The sequence below is a fragment of the Limulus polyphemus genome, unplaced genomic scaffold (genome assembly GCF_000517525.1).
Source record: "Limulus polyphemus unplaced genomic scaffold, Limulus_polyphemus-2.1.2 Scaffold615, whole genome shotgun sequence".
Lineage (NCBI taxonomy): Eukaryota > Metazoa > Arthropoda > Merostomata > Xiphosura > Limulidae > Limulus > Limulus polyphemus.
Window position 1 is genome coordinate 480,000 of NW_013666225.1, and position 15,458 is coordinate 495,457.

Below are 15,458 nucleotides of genomic sequence, written 5' to 3' on the forward strand. Positions count from 1 at the left end.
TTTGACCCCATAATTTTGGAACCGTGGCGCCATCACTTCATAAATGAAATGTGTGATCTAGCTTAAACTTGAAATAACTCAAACATATTAAAATATTATTACTTGCGGGTGTATTTCAGGAAAACGTTGATGATATGCAATAGCAAAGTTACAAAACGACAGCTTTGATGTTGTACCAGATCACAGTAATTGACAAATATCATTTAGATTTATAGGTTTAAGTTTATTTGTATAACATTTATATTTAACACAGTAGTATTCTTTTCATAAACAGTAAGATGGAATGCTATTTCAAAGTAAGATTACCCCTCGAAACATTTCCAGTACAGTCCATCATGGAGTACTATTATATAGTAAGATCACTCTGTAAACATCTCTCATCCCAGTCCATGATGCTGTACTATCATAAAGCAAAATTAGTATCTAAACATTTCCCAGCTCAATCCATAATGGAGTGTTGGTTCGAAATAAGATTAGATCAAAACATTTTTCTCATAGTCCAACATATGATCGAAGGTTCTCTACATAACACAGAGTCCAAAGTAACAACGGGAAGATACTGAAAATGATAAGGAACGTTAAAAGTATGAAGTTCCGAAAGAAAGGTCCCTCCATACTGTAAGCAAGAAAAGAAAAAGAGACATCTTGTGAAGAAAACAACTGCTTACATATAAGTGTAAAATTGATGTTACTTTAAGTTATATGTTAATTATTAAATGTTATTTAATTTTTGATATACATCAAATGTGGAATTTTAAACAAGTTTATAAGAGGTACGTGGCTTATAATAACAATTATTACTTTCTTACCCACTCTTTTCGTCATTAAACTTAACCGTCATTTTTTTAAACTTAACCCAAAAGTAAAGAACACACTGCTGGTAAACAAAAACGCATTACACCTTAAGATAAGAAAAAATAAATAAATAGACTGACATTATGAAGTCTTTGTTTCTTTGTTTTAGTGCAAAGCTACATAATAGGCTACTTGCGTTATCTCTACCGCGGGGAATCGAACCCTAAATTATACCTCTTTAAGTCTGTAAACCTACCGTAAGGTAACGTCGGGTAAAAAAATCAGCAAGTATAAATCCCCGGGGAACAGAGATATGAAGAATAGATGTGTATCGTAATAGTGCAGCTTATTTTCATTATATTTGTGGCATAACTTAACTCCATGTTATATACATATTCCTTACGTCTTAATTTTTATGCTAACGTTTCCTACGTATTCATGTTTATAAACATGTTTTCCTGCTTCCCACATCTTCATGCTCATTATCCTTGTGTTTGCTTGTATAAATATTATCTTTTTTTTTAGATATATATTTTAAAAGAATGAAACATAAACACTAATAACATATTAAGCAAAATATACCTTTCAATAGGAACTTCTCTACATATTCTCAGCCAAACCACGATAATAAACACACCACATAGTTCCCTATAAAGACAAAACAGCATCACCAACTCATGCTGTGTGAAAATGTATGCACGTATGCAATGTGGTATTACTGATTGTTATACCATTAGAATGAAAGTGGTGGTAACTATATTCTATAAGCTGATAAATATTTATTCTGAAGCTTTTTAGAATTCACTTGAAATTTATACGTGTATTCGAATTTTATAATATGTGCGTGTGTTTTTATTTCAGTAAAAAATACATTAATTTATATTCATAAATTTGCTTGTTTACACTTTGAGATGTTCTTACAGTCATTCTCAATTTTATTTCCACATATTTGTTATGCAGTAGTCTTATGTAATAAAAAACATGCTATTTTAAATGATAAACGTTCTACGGGATATATTTTAAAGTTATTGTTACACATTTAAACTTACTTGAAAAGTATGACTTGGACCAACCATCTAATTGATCATCAATTTCTTACTTTCTTCTTATATAATTACAATTCTAAATAATAAATCATTAAGTAGCTATCAGAATTATGACCCCTCGTTCATATTAAAATCGCAAAAACAGTTTTCTTAATTCTACGTATTGGTAAAATTTGTTAGGCTGAATTAAGAGAGAGACGCGAAGCTGTTAACATAAAAATGTATCAAATGAACAACATATAAAACAAAAAGATAAATCCCTGTAATGCACGAAACTTTCTGTCAAGTGGATTATTTTTCGCATAAAAAGTGTACTGCTCTATTAAGTTAAAATCTTCAGTGACGACTGCTTGGTGGAAATGACAGCAATGTACTTTTCTTAGTAGACACCATTGACGAATGAAATGCTTAATATTATTAGCAGTTTAACTGTAATGTTTTGCTTGATGGAAATCGCAGCAATGTACTTTTCTTAATGGAAACCACTGATGAATGAAAGAAATTTTCAACACTTTATACCCTAAAAAAGCTACGCAGTTTTAAAATGTGAGTGTTTTAGGTATATTAGCAGAGCCGCCGACAGGAGGGGGGGGGCAAAGGGGGCAACTACCCAGGGGCCCGGGCGAATGAAACCTGGTTATGCCGTAAAGCCCGCAAAGCATCTTTAGGATATATCTTCATTTAATGATAAAAAACATAGTTTGGGCTTTTCTTTGCATATAGATGTTTGATACATTAAGAACGACTGAAATAATAATTTGAGTAATAATTAATATGTATTTGTTACTTTATAGATTTAATAGATGTTTGTTGTTACTTTATAGGTTTAATAGATATTTGTTGTTACTTTATTAAAGTTTTTACGCTTATACTGTGAGATAAAAACGGCTGCTGCTATGATTTTGTCTGGTTTATGAGTTCGTTGCTGTCCTAATTTAGGATCTTCTTTTTAATAAATTCTTGAAAATATTAAAAAAGAGAGAGAAAACGGGGGCACCGGCGAGGATGTTTGCCCCGGGGCCCGTGCTGTCTCTCGACGTTCCTGTATATTAGTTTTATATTTTTTTCAAGAAATACGAAATATTCCCTATATAAAAGAGTTGAAAACATCATTCTTAGGTGTAAAATATACATGTAGACTATCAACTAAATAATCACTGCATTAGTTAAAAAAATACAGATTTTAATGAAATCATTTTACGTTGCTGCAAACAAGTTCACTTTGATTACGTTTTCATATTTAAAAATGTAAATTGTTTTATGAATTACAAAGTAATCTTCTGCTCATGTAAGGTCGTATGTTTGAAATGCGTAACGCAGTCATATAACTGCATGTGTAAAACATCGATCAGCAAGAAAAATATACATTAAAACTGCTTTCTCGTGGAATGAAACTTAAACGACTTACTTACCACAACTACTGCATAATAAATAGCCTTATCAAACGACTTACTTACCACAACTACTGCATAATAAATACCCTTATCAAACGACTTACTTACCACAACTACTGCATAATAAATACCCTTATCAAACGACTTACTTACTATTTATTATGCAGTAGTTGTGGGGCTATTTATTATGCAGTAGTTGTGGTAAGTAAGTCGTTTGATAAGGTTTATCAAACGAAATTTACAGTAAATTAAATGGAATTTTGACTGGAAGCAAATCAAAAGTATTTATATATATTACGTAAAGCATATACTTTTTACAAAAAAAAGATTTCTTTCATTAACAATACTGTTTAAAATGTTTGATATTCACATATATATATTTATTACCGAGATTATCTTGCACTAGCTGGAGTACCCATCCGCTGTACGGGTGAAAATAAACCTCGTTTATGACGAAAAATATGAAGTTGTGCTTCTATTTTTTTCTTAACATAATAAACATTATATGTGCAATAAAAATACATAAAAGTATCAATACTGAAAAAAAAGACATACTGTTTTTAAGAATTCTATCAATACGAAAACAATGGGGGTCTATCCCCCCCTCATGGCCTTCCTCGTGTCATTCTGTATCATTCTGTGTTAAGTTTGGTGCTGACTGATCAAGAAATGTGGAAACGTATAAGGAATAGATACACACACAACATGTTTATTTATATAGATTGTTAGCTTAGTTGGCTAGACCTCGCGAGATATTACTGTATGGTAGCCGAACTATCGCTAACAGTGCTGGTATACAACGTGTTCTAATATTTATACTTACTTAGCTATAATCATTACCAGGTTGGTTTTTAGTTATGATCTATGTATGTCACTTGCTTTGATCAGAAATGAATATTCATTAAGATATCACGGTTTGGCCCATAGAAAGATGAAAGTTACAGGGCAATGAAGAATCTAAAAGTAATATTTCTAATTATTTTTATCTATAAGCTACTAAGACTATCTTCCGCTGGCCTAATTTTGAGCTACTGACCAGAGGGAAGGCAGCCAGCTAGCACCAGCCATCGCCCACGCTAAGGGATTGGCTGTGTCGCTCTTACAATACACCCACAGTTTTATTAAAAGTACGTGCAATATTTCGTAGCATCGCACGGATTCGAATCCGACTCGCCAGTTCTAAAATCAAAAGCTTTATCACAGAGCCAACCCACGCCCTAGAAGAAATATCGGGGAATTAATTCATTTCCAGTGATAGAATTGTTTTGGGAGTAAATAAAGCAGATACAATGCAAGAAACAGAATTAATGTGTGAAGCAGCAACAAGACTTGCCTGCCTTCTTCGTAATTCCCTGGATTGATTCCATAAAGTTGGGGGTCCATCACTCTGGCAAACTGAACAAGCAGGTAGAGAAAGAACGCAAGGGAAGTTATAAAATGTAGAAAACAAGCTAACCTCCACATGAAGTTACCTGTATTCCAAAAAAAGAAAGGCATTTGATATGCAAGCAAATAAACTTATATATTTATCGAAAAACTATTTTTATAAACAAATAATACAGCATTTTTTCTCAGTTTAAAAAAACAGCTACCATATACCAACTTGCCTGTGATGCCTTCAATTTTCTCATAACAATTTAAAACAAGCGGAAAAATAAAAAAATAGCTTAACTTATGTGTTCTAACAATTAAATATTTTAAATTATATATACTACGCTGCTTATAGAAATATAAAAATCTTTGTCTTATCAATTAATCAGTTTAGTGACTAGTTTTTGTCTTTTCAAATTTCTCTTTCCTTATAACTAGACAGAAAGATTAAGAAATACATCTCTTGAACACCCAGTAAAAAGATCCCAATAAAACAAACAACACTTCAGAATTTATAGTATATGTTTTACTACAAACTAGCTTAAAAATGAGCTTAGAACAAAAAAAAGAACAAATAATACATGTTCAAGATATTATTTATTATCAAGTGTAATGCATACTGAGAAGTTTGTCCAATTATCACCATGTTTGGTTTATAATGCAAAATCACACTGGTTGTATGTAGTTCACAAAACTTCAGAACGTCGGTCTCTCACTCAAGCGGTGGCCCGGCATGGCCAGGTGGTTAGGGCGCTCGACTCGCAATCTGAGGGTCGCAGGTTCGAATCCCCGTCCCACCAAACATGCTCGCCCTTTCAGCCGTGGGGACGTTATAATGTAACAGTCAATCCCACTATTCATTGGTAAAAGAGTAGCCCAAGAGTTGGCGGTGGGTGGTGATGACTAGCTGCCTTCCCTCTAGTCTTACACTGCTAAATTAGGGACGGCTAGCGCAGATAGCCCTCGTGTAGCTTTGCGCGAAATCCATAACAAACAAACAAACTCACTCAAGAAATCAACACAAGAACACGCACAAATATGTTACATTATCAGCACAGGTCCGAGTAAATCAACACAAGAACACGCACAAATATCTTACCTTATAAGCACAGGTCCGAGTAAATCAACACAAGAACAAACACAAATATTTCACCTTATCAGCGCAAGTCCGAAGAAATAAACTAAAGAACACACGTTGATCTGCCTTTTTGAGTCCTTTTTGTGGTTTGAATATGTTTGCTTGATTTTTTGTTGTTGTTACAGAATACGGTAATTCGGGTTTGGAAGTTGAATGGTTAACAGGTAAGCAAGTGCATCCTCCAACAATAGATTTGAGTGATGAGTATATGTGTGTGTGTGTATCACTTGTCGACTTTGATCTGTTCCTTCTTCTGTGTGTTTTGTATATATTCATCCACTAATTCGTTTTGCCATACATTGTTTCACTTTTGCAAAGACATTTTTTTCTCGTTTTCAGGTAGTCATTTCTGAAGCCACTAAAAAAGTGAAGACTATAGTGAGGTACTCTCAGGTAAAAGTGAAACCAACAGCTGGTTCGAAGATAAGGTAGTGTAAAGAAAAAATGAAACAAAACCTTTGTTAACTCTCACACACCTGAGCCATCGATTCCACGGACCTGTTGTTTGATTTTTTATAGCATTTCAAGACAAATTACTAAACGAAATTGTTTGTGACGTTAGAAAAACTTTATAGAGAGGGCCCCCAGTGGCACAGCGGTACGTCTGCCGACTTACAACGATAGAATCCGGGTTTCGATACCCATGGTGGGCAGAGCACAGATAGCCCATTGTATAGTTTGTGCTTAATTACAAACAAACACACAAACAAACTTTATAGAGAATATATAGTTTCTGCAAATAAAGTATCTACATTTATAAGTGATATTTGTATGAATTAGCAGCTTTGAAATTTTGAAATGATTTCATTGATATGTTTTTAACAGTCAAAATGTTTACCTCTGTTGTAGCTTTTAACTACTGATTTTTATAACTTCCAATATTCTTTTAAACATTCCATCTAAAGTTTCTGTTTTACCAAACTGTAATTTGTATCTTTGTTGGGATTTGAAAAACACTACACACACAGTTTTACTGTGTTTACAACCACTGAAATACAATGAAAATAACTTTTTATCATAGCAAAATTATAAGTAAGCAGACCTTCATATTATTAATCAGAAGGTTTAATTTAATATGCGTAATTTTTAAACTCTTTTATGTTAATTTATATATTATTATTTTTTACATTTCTTTTTAGTGTTTTTCTTTCCCCATTCAAGCAATGACATAGGCAGCCAAGGCCTATTGTAAACAGGGCCTAACATAGAGACCTTGTCGTCAAAATGAAATTTGATAAGATGGAGTTCAAAATGACTTAGCTAAGTTCATCTTCTTCCACGAAAAACATACTGTAACATCGCAATTCAAATAAAGCTTTAGAAAATAATAACTGTAACTGTGGCACAGTGTGTAAACAAACATCTTTTATTCTAGCAAAATTTCACCAAGTTAAGCTTTTATCACTGAGTTCCAATTTCTATGTAGAACTTCGCTGAACTAGAAATACTTTAAATGGTTAAAAAGAGCTTTCATTACGTGTTTAGATTACTAGCCCTTGGCTTCTTAAATCTGAGATGTAGACAATTACATCACACCACACCAACCGAAACCGATAAACAGTGATTGAATACAAATCGATCAATTATTCTTGTACTCGTTTGACAATGTCAAGTTATCGCTATTTTGTTCAAATCCATTACGACCTTTTTCCTAGGGGGCTACGAATGTCGTTTATGCTCAGAATAAATCCAGGAAATTTACAAATACTAATTATTTCCTTCGGAGCATGTTCAAATCACCCCAAAATCTCAATTTGTGACTTGTTTTTATTTTTATGTATAAAATTAGATGAATGGAACAATTTAGTATTCAATAACTTTTAACACTGGATTATTTTTAATGCTAGAAATTTCTTTTCTTTTAATTCAGTGTGCAATTTTACCCTCGAGACGGAAGCACCCGTCCAACGTGATATAGTTAAACGCCAATTAACTGTGTTTGGGCTTACTCTTCAAACAATAGTTAACTATATCATTATAGTTAACGACCTGCTACAGCAGGGATGATCCAAGACTTTTGCACTCTACAAAAGGTAAATAAATTGTTGCCTTCACTCGACAACTAGATAAGTAATTAAACTGTTACATCATACCAAAAGCCAGTACAGTATCCAACAATCCTAGATTACCTAAATGAGTTAGTATTTTTATTACATTTATTCTTAAAAGAAGATCAACACCCACTTGTATGGACCTCTGTTTTTGAATTTAACCCACATTCCAGAAGAATGACGACAAAGAAGCATGGTTAAGTAAGTGTTTGATTTATACACCGCGATATGTAACTTCAGTAACATGAGGAGGAAGTTAAAAGAGCGGGAGTTCATTGACAGAAGAAAAAAGCATTTTTCAAGTGTCGTAAGGCAATACTTTTTGGGGGGAGTGGAGGGGTGTTAAAGGAGAGTATGGGAAATTTGTGTTGCCGCTGACACACATAGGGTAGAAAGCCATAAGAAGCAAACAAATTATTTTTCATTCCCATTCAATCGGTTTTATAAACACTTTTAAAATCTCAAACTAAAGAGTGAATTCTTACGTATTAACACTCAATGATATATCACAACTATTATTTATTTTTTACTTTTAAAACTTACAAGTCCCAGTGTGTCATTCATTTCAAAGCTGAAGTTTTTTTTTTCGGATATTTGTAGTTTTTTAATGAAAATTTCAGAAATTCTTTATAGTTCATTATCTAAACTGTTTGCAAATCATATAATAGATGCTCCTTGCATAATACATTTCAAGGTTTCTAGTTTCTGTTGTGTGCGGTTTCCAATTAAGGTATTGTTCTGAGTTTTGTTGCTTTCTTCTCAATTTCAGTCTGAAATCCTCATTATTTTCTTATGACATGGACTTTGAGAAGGCTTATAAAATTGTGTGACGTATATCGTTGATGTAGATTGCGAATCTTTCTTTTTCTTCTTTAAAGTTGAAGCCGTAAAAAACATCGTCGACATACCTCAACCATTTTTTTTCTGTTTGTTGTTAAGCCCAAAAATACACAATGGGCTATCTATGCTGTAAAAATCACGGGAATCGAAACCCGGTTTTTAGCGGTGTAAGCTTCAAACTTATCACTGAGCCACTGGGGGGCTATCTCATCCAATATAAATGTTTGGAGATGGCTGTGTTTAAGGCCTTTTTTGAGTTGAATTAAAAATATATTTGCTAGTTCACTTGATATTTTTCCGCTCAAACAGACGCCGTCGATTTGACAACAAGCGATGTCGTTAAATTTAAAACAAAACTTCCTGGCAAGGTGAAACAAAATTAGAAGGTTTGATGAGGATGTGGAGATTTTGTGTTTCGAATCTTTGATAATTGGTTCAATAACAAGTTTATAGGTTTCTTCTCTTGGAATTTCGGTATATAGATTTTACATATAAAAGCATGCTATTTTGTGTGTTGAATCCGATTTTGTTAAGGAGTCAATGAAATGTTGGATGTATTTTTGTCCGTGTTGTCTGAATTGTTGTATGATTAGATATTTGCTAAGATTATAATTAAACAAATAATAGGTTGACATCATGAAACGCATTTTCATAGATGTGTTTTATGAATTTCCGGCACTCCGTAGAGTTGGGGAATTTTACCAAGTTTCTGAGTTCAGGGGCTATGCAGACTTCTTTTTCGTGGCTTTTAGAAGTGTGCTCATTTGTTTTGTGTATAGACTGTTGATGCTTTCACAAATTTTTAAGTATTTGTTGGGGTCACTTAATCCTTCATTCATTGGTGAAATGTCGATGTTTTATTCGTTAAAACGATATTTTGACCTTTGTCTGTTTCTCGATGTTCAGGTTGACGTTATTACGTAGTGTTACGACAGCGGAAGTCGCGTGACGCTGGGAGCATGCGTGCTGGAGTTTCTAGAGTTATCGGGGAACCTCACAAATGTCCCAGTGTTTGCTAGATGCCCTCTTTTTTTAGTATATAAGCCCAGCAAATAAAGCCAGCGGAAAAAGATAGAATTGCAGAAATAGGCAGATAGATTGAAGAGATAGATAATTGAGTCAAGCGAGCAGTAGGCACCGTAAGTAAAGTGTATGAATCGCTGTGATTTATAGCGTGTGTTATAAGGCTGTTAAATTTAATGTGAGTGTATTTAAATTCTGTGTATTACTAAAATTTGTATCGAGAAAGAATAAACTAGTTTTAATCAAGATAGGACTTGTATCGCTGAAGTTTCTCGGAAAGAATTTCTACGGGAAATTAACAAACAAGCAGATACGTAACAGTAGATTTGCTAATTTTACGTTTTCTTTTTCGAATCAGTTTTGTTTTATTTTGCGTCGAGATCTTTTTCGATTCAGTGGAGAATTATTCAAGAAATTATTTGATGTAATCAGTTTGTGGTTTATGGGGAAATACACCTCTAGTAACCTGTGGAACTTTAAAAGGGGTGGTTGCTTTTGTCTCGGTTGTCTGAATTTGTGTGTCAGTTGAAGGTAGTTTAGGCCTTTTTTAAGGCATGCAGTTTGATATTCATTCAAGGGCTTATCAAATAAGTTGATGATATTAGGTTCGTAAAGTTTGATGAAGAGTTTGTAAAATCACTATTTTTGTTTTACATTTTATAATTTCTTGTTTATTTGTTGTTGTTTTTTTTTAGTTTCAAGCTCTGTGGTTGTTGATGACTTGTTGAACTCGTTAAACAAATTCTTGCGAGATCAATTTGTTGTGTGATTTCACGTTATTTTAATCGTTTGAGGTCTTTATACTTTCATGGATGGAGCATTTAAGAAATTTGTCTTGATGATTAGTAGCAGTCTTCTGTTTTAAGAATGTTGACGTGAAACTGTTTCTTCGACACACCTTTAGAAGTGATAACAGCACTTTGTTTCGTTTCTTTCTAAAATGATTTTTTGTAAGTTACAAAAAAGTATTTCCTACCTTCCTATATTTATTGGTGCTTTCGTGGAGAAGTAGCATTGTAGATTTAGGGTTAGCGCCTTCGAGTACCGTTGTTAGTATTCTCACGTTAACTACATGTCTGAGGACGTGAAATAAATTAAAGAGACACGATTAACGAACGTACTTCATCGTTTATGTTGGAAAAAGAAATTCATGTTCAGTGAGGAACCTACTTCCATTAATAAAATTTCTAGTTCTTTCACTAATCTATTTTAGAGTATATAATCTCGATTTACAGTGGCTGCAGTTGAATACGTTATATGAAAACGATTTTAGAGCCTCACCATGTTGCTGCATTCTATTATGCTCTGATGTCTATTCAACTAGTGACGGATTTACTATTATATATTTATTTTAATATCGATGTTTGTTTAAATGAAATTTATATTTAGAAAACAAATATACATAACTTATACTGTTAAATCTGTATTGCGAAATTCCCACCAATTCTCTAAAGTTGTAGAAGATTCTCTAGTGTAAGAATCAACAATATATGGATATACATAAACGCTATTGTAGCGTTTATATTGTTGCGTAACCTGAAGTTTCGGGAAACTCTCCACACGCCTATAAGTATATCAAACGCGACGTACCTAAAAATAGTATCTATTATTGGTTTGCTATAGTTGGTGTGCTATAAATTTCGGAAGCTATAACTGTGATTGTTATAACGCTTATTAGTAGGTAAACTTCAGATATTTGACTAGGAATATTTATAAATTTTGAACGTTACAAACCATTTAACTCCAGTGAATTCACATCGGACATTAATACTTTTACGAAAACATTACCTTGTGTCATCAATGGAAAAAAAAAATCGGCATATAATCAGTGAAGATCACAGAGATAGCTAGCTCCCTATTAAGTGAATTGTACCTACGTAAACTCGATATTAACTCGCTCATCGTGAACACTCGATAAGATATCAAATAAGTTCCAGACTAGAAAGAAAACTTTATATTGTTTATAAGTTTGTAAAACTTTTGAATATAAATTATTGTTTGTAATAATTTGTAATAACTGTTATTGTAAATTGTATTAGTCTTTGTATATTAAAATATATTTGTATTTAAATAAAAGAAAACTGTGAATATCAATCTTGTTGGCAAATATCATAAATCGGATACATATCGGCATATATTTATCTACTAAATCTAAATTACAATTAATTCAGTTTTAGGCTATTTGAAATTGTAATACATAACAAACTTCACAAAACCCTGCAGCGTAGTTTACATGGTAATAAGTTCTGTCTTAAAGCTGGAATGTCCAAAGCATACTACTCCTTCCTGCTTGCTTTACGTAATCTATGTAGTGTAGGAGGATGGTGATTTCTCAGCGCCTGTTTCAAGAGGCCAATTGCACCAAAATGCATAGCTGCAGCGTCCGACGATTTGGCCCGTATTGTTTTTTATGTAATAGCATGAATGCTCGTTTTATTCTCTAGATGTCTGAGGTATGCGACAGTTGAACAGATATATTGTGGAAGCAGATTGTGTACAGGTGAATTATACCACTTTTCCAAACAGACCCTTCTCGGTAATTTTATAAACTTTTGACTTGGACACTTTGACAGTTTTGCTACTGGCCTTTGTGTTTGTGGATTCTCAGTTGTTACTAGACACCACATTTTACTTACAATGGCTGGGAAACAGCTTTTTGCAGTCTTCTCTCTGTATGGTCCTGATGTCCTAACTTGATCCATACACCTTTGTTTACCAATGCCACAAAATACAAAATAAATCTCCATATTGAATATCTAAATCCTAGATCTGAACACATCATTATCATCTGAATGTATGGATATTTTTTGTGTTGCAAAAGCTGTCATACACCGTTCCCAAAAGCAATGAATTTTTGGTACTACACTCTCTATGAAATATCAAACAATGTCAAAATGTATTTCTGATACATTCCATTCCACCACGACTTTATATTCGCTGTGGTTGTTACATTACTTGCTGATTTCCAAAACTGTTGTACTATAACTCAGCCCTCTCCATACATATTTAATTACACGTCCTCTATATTTTCATTTTACCTTTTGGTTTCCTCATTTTTCTTACCCTTGTTTACATTTTGACATGATAATTTCAGTAACCACAAGTAAATCTTCTCACGTTCTATTACATATATATTCATTTGTATGCATGTATATTAGCTTTTAAGGACACCTATTTCATATCATTTTTACCATATGTATTGTAATATATTTTAAATATATGCAATTGTTTCAAATATACAAGTTTTACGGCATTTAGCTTTAGATGATTTAACCCATTTTATGTACACGAGTTCTACCTCCTGACAGCATAAATTCAAAAAGTAACTTGAAGAAGAATGATTGGATATTACAGAAGGATCACAATATCATTCTTCGCTATGATGAATCAAACATTAGAGGAACAATGTGACCAACGCTTCTAACCTTCAAGGCTTTGTAACTGGCCCGGCATGGCCAGGTGGTTAGGGTGCTCGACTCGCAATCTGCGGGTCGCAGGTTCGAATCCCCGTCACACTAAACATGCTCGCCCTTTCATACATGGGGGCGTTATAATGTGACAGTCAATCCCACTATTCGTTGGTAAAAGAGTAGCCCAGGAGTTGGCGGTGGGTGGTGATGACTAGCTGCCTTCCCTCTAGTCTTACACTGCTAAATTAGGGACGCCTAGCGCAGATAGCCCTCGTGTAGCTTTGCGCGAAATCCATAACAAACAAGCTTTGTAACTTGTTTATTCATAACACCTTGCTTACTATCAGAAGTTAAACATAAGCTGAATAAATTGCCAAAATCATTTCTAATTTCCAAATAAATCCCGAGTTATGTTCACGTAGTCCACATAGAAACTAAGTAATAATGTATGTTTGTAATTAAGCTACACAATGGGCTATCTGTGCTTTGCCCACCACGGGTATCGAAACCCGGTTTATAGCGGTGTAAATCTGCAGATATACCGCTGAGCCAATAGGGGGCAGTAATAATGTCAAAACTAGATGTAATTAACATAACATTTATGTGAAACAACTACCTTGTTCAGAAATAATATCATTCAGTAATGTGTTCAAAAGTTCAGAAACAGTTCAGTTTTACAAATAAAATTTATTTCTATATCAAAACTATTAAACTATGAGAAACGAACTATGTATTCTCTAATTATTAGTGAGCCAGAAATCGTGATTTCACTTTATAAAAATTAAGTCACAAAATCTACAAATACTTCAGTTTCCAGAACTGAAAATATTCCTTTATCAACAACAATGAAAACACACACACATGTTTCTCATGTGGTGTTGTTTAGATAATTTTTGCAAATTAGGTCTTTTTTCAGTGAAAAAAAAAAGCATGAGTTTATGAGCATTTCAATTTAGAAGTAACCAAGCACATTCTTCACCAAAGTCATGTAAGCACAGAACATATATTTTTCTCTCAATGTGTCTAACCTATCGGAATTAATGTAAGCTTTACTATACATATATCTACATCTCAGTATTCAAGCCAAATTATTTATCTCAAGCATAGTGCTCGTGTGTATTTTAAGTTAATACACATAATTAAATATAAAAATAAATGTTTCGTGCATAGTGTCAGAATTAATTTTACAACGCTAAAATCCGGGTTTTCGGTCCCCCGGGGTGGACAGAATGCAGATAGCCTATTACACAACAGCTTTGCTTTGAAGCAACAACAACATAATCTTAGACACGTATCTAACTGAACATTACATATTAACCAAAGTATTATTTTAATACATGACATAATCATCCAGTGGCAATCTGGTAACCCGAAGCCAATGTCGGTAGCTCTTCCCATGAGCATAACGTAAGTACGGTTTTCAGACGTCATCTATTTATTCAGCACAACACCAGCTAGAAAACGATATTACGAAAGCAAAAGAAACCACTAACAGACATCATCAAAAATGGCCAATTCTGATATAATTCACTATCCAGATCACAGACATCACCAGCAATTGTCGTTTCTAGTATAATTCACTAACCAGATAACAAATGGCCATTGCTAGAAACGGCCGTTCATGATATAATTCATTATCCAGACCACATATCGTTTTAAAATATTCATTTACACATATAATTCAATATAAAAGATGTACTAGTGAAAACAGTTAAATTTAATTTCACCTTCACAACAGAGCAGCCAGCTCGAGTCGCGAAACAATCTAAAACGCTTATGTAGAAAACACTTAATGTCGCTTAATAATGTGTTTAAATTCAAACCTTTCGCACACAAACTTTGCACAATTCAAGGTAGGCACATACCACTACCTAACAGAAAAACTGTACAATTGCAGTAAAAAAACAATAAAAAAGTCACGTTAAGCCACCCATGTAACTTTCCAAGCAAAACGATTAACGTGGATTAATGTGCTTAAATTCAAACATTTCGTATATAAACTTTGTAAAATTCAACATCTCAATACCTTACAGACAAAACAGGAAATTTTCAATAAAGAAAACAATAAAAAAAAGTCTTATTAAGCAACCCATATTACCTTCCGACGTTTAATGTAGAAAACACTTAACGTGACTTTATTGCTTTCTTCGCTGTAAATATCCAGTTTGTTTTTTCTGTAAGGTATTGGTACGTGTCTACCTTGAATTGTACAAAGTTTGTGTGCGAAAGGTTTATAATTAAGTGCTCTGCTCTTAAGGTGGTTAGCCTGCTTACCCATACCTATAAATATCCACCAACAGTAATCACAATTCACACAACATTCAGCCTTGATAATGGATGCAGAACGCATTCGAAACGCGTCGGCCAACTTATCACTAACTACTACTTTT

The 15,458-nt window shown here is 33.5% G+C and overlaps 1 protein-coding gene across 1 annotated transcript in view; it reads right to left on the bottom strand.

The window, feature by feature from the left end:
• Positions 1-295: 295 nt before the first annotated feature.
• LOC111085779 overlaps positions 296-15,458 on the bottom strand; it is an 18,606-nt gene continuing 3,443 nt past the window's right edge. The window contains exons 3-5 of the mRNA XM_022385975.1: positions 4,569-4,707; positions 1,378-1,443; positions 296-616 (exon numbers count right to left, since the gene is read on the bottom strand). Of these exons, the coding sequence (XP_022241683.1) occupies positions 493-616; positions 1,378-1,443; positions 4,569-4,699 (321 nt within the window). The 5' untranslated portion in view covers positions 4,700-4,707 and the 3' untranslated portion in view covers positions 296-492. The remainder of the gene's footprint in view (positions 617-1,377; positions 1,444-4,568; positions 4,708-15,458) is intronic.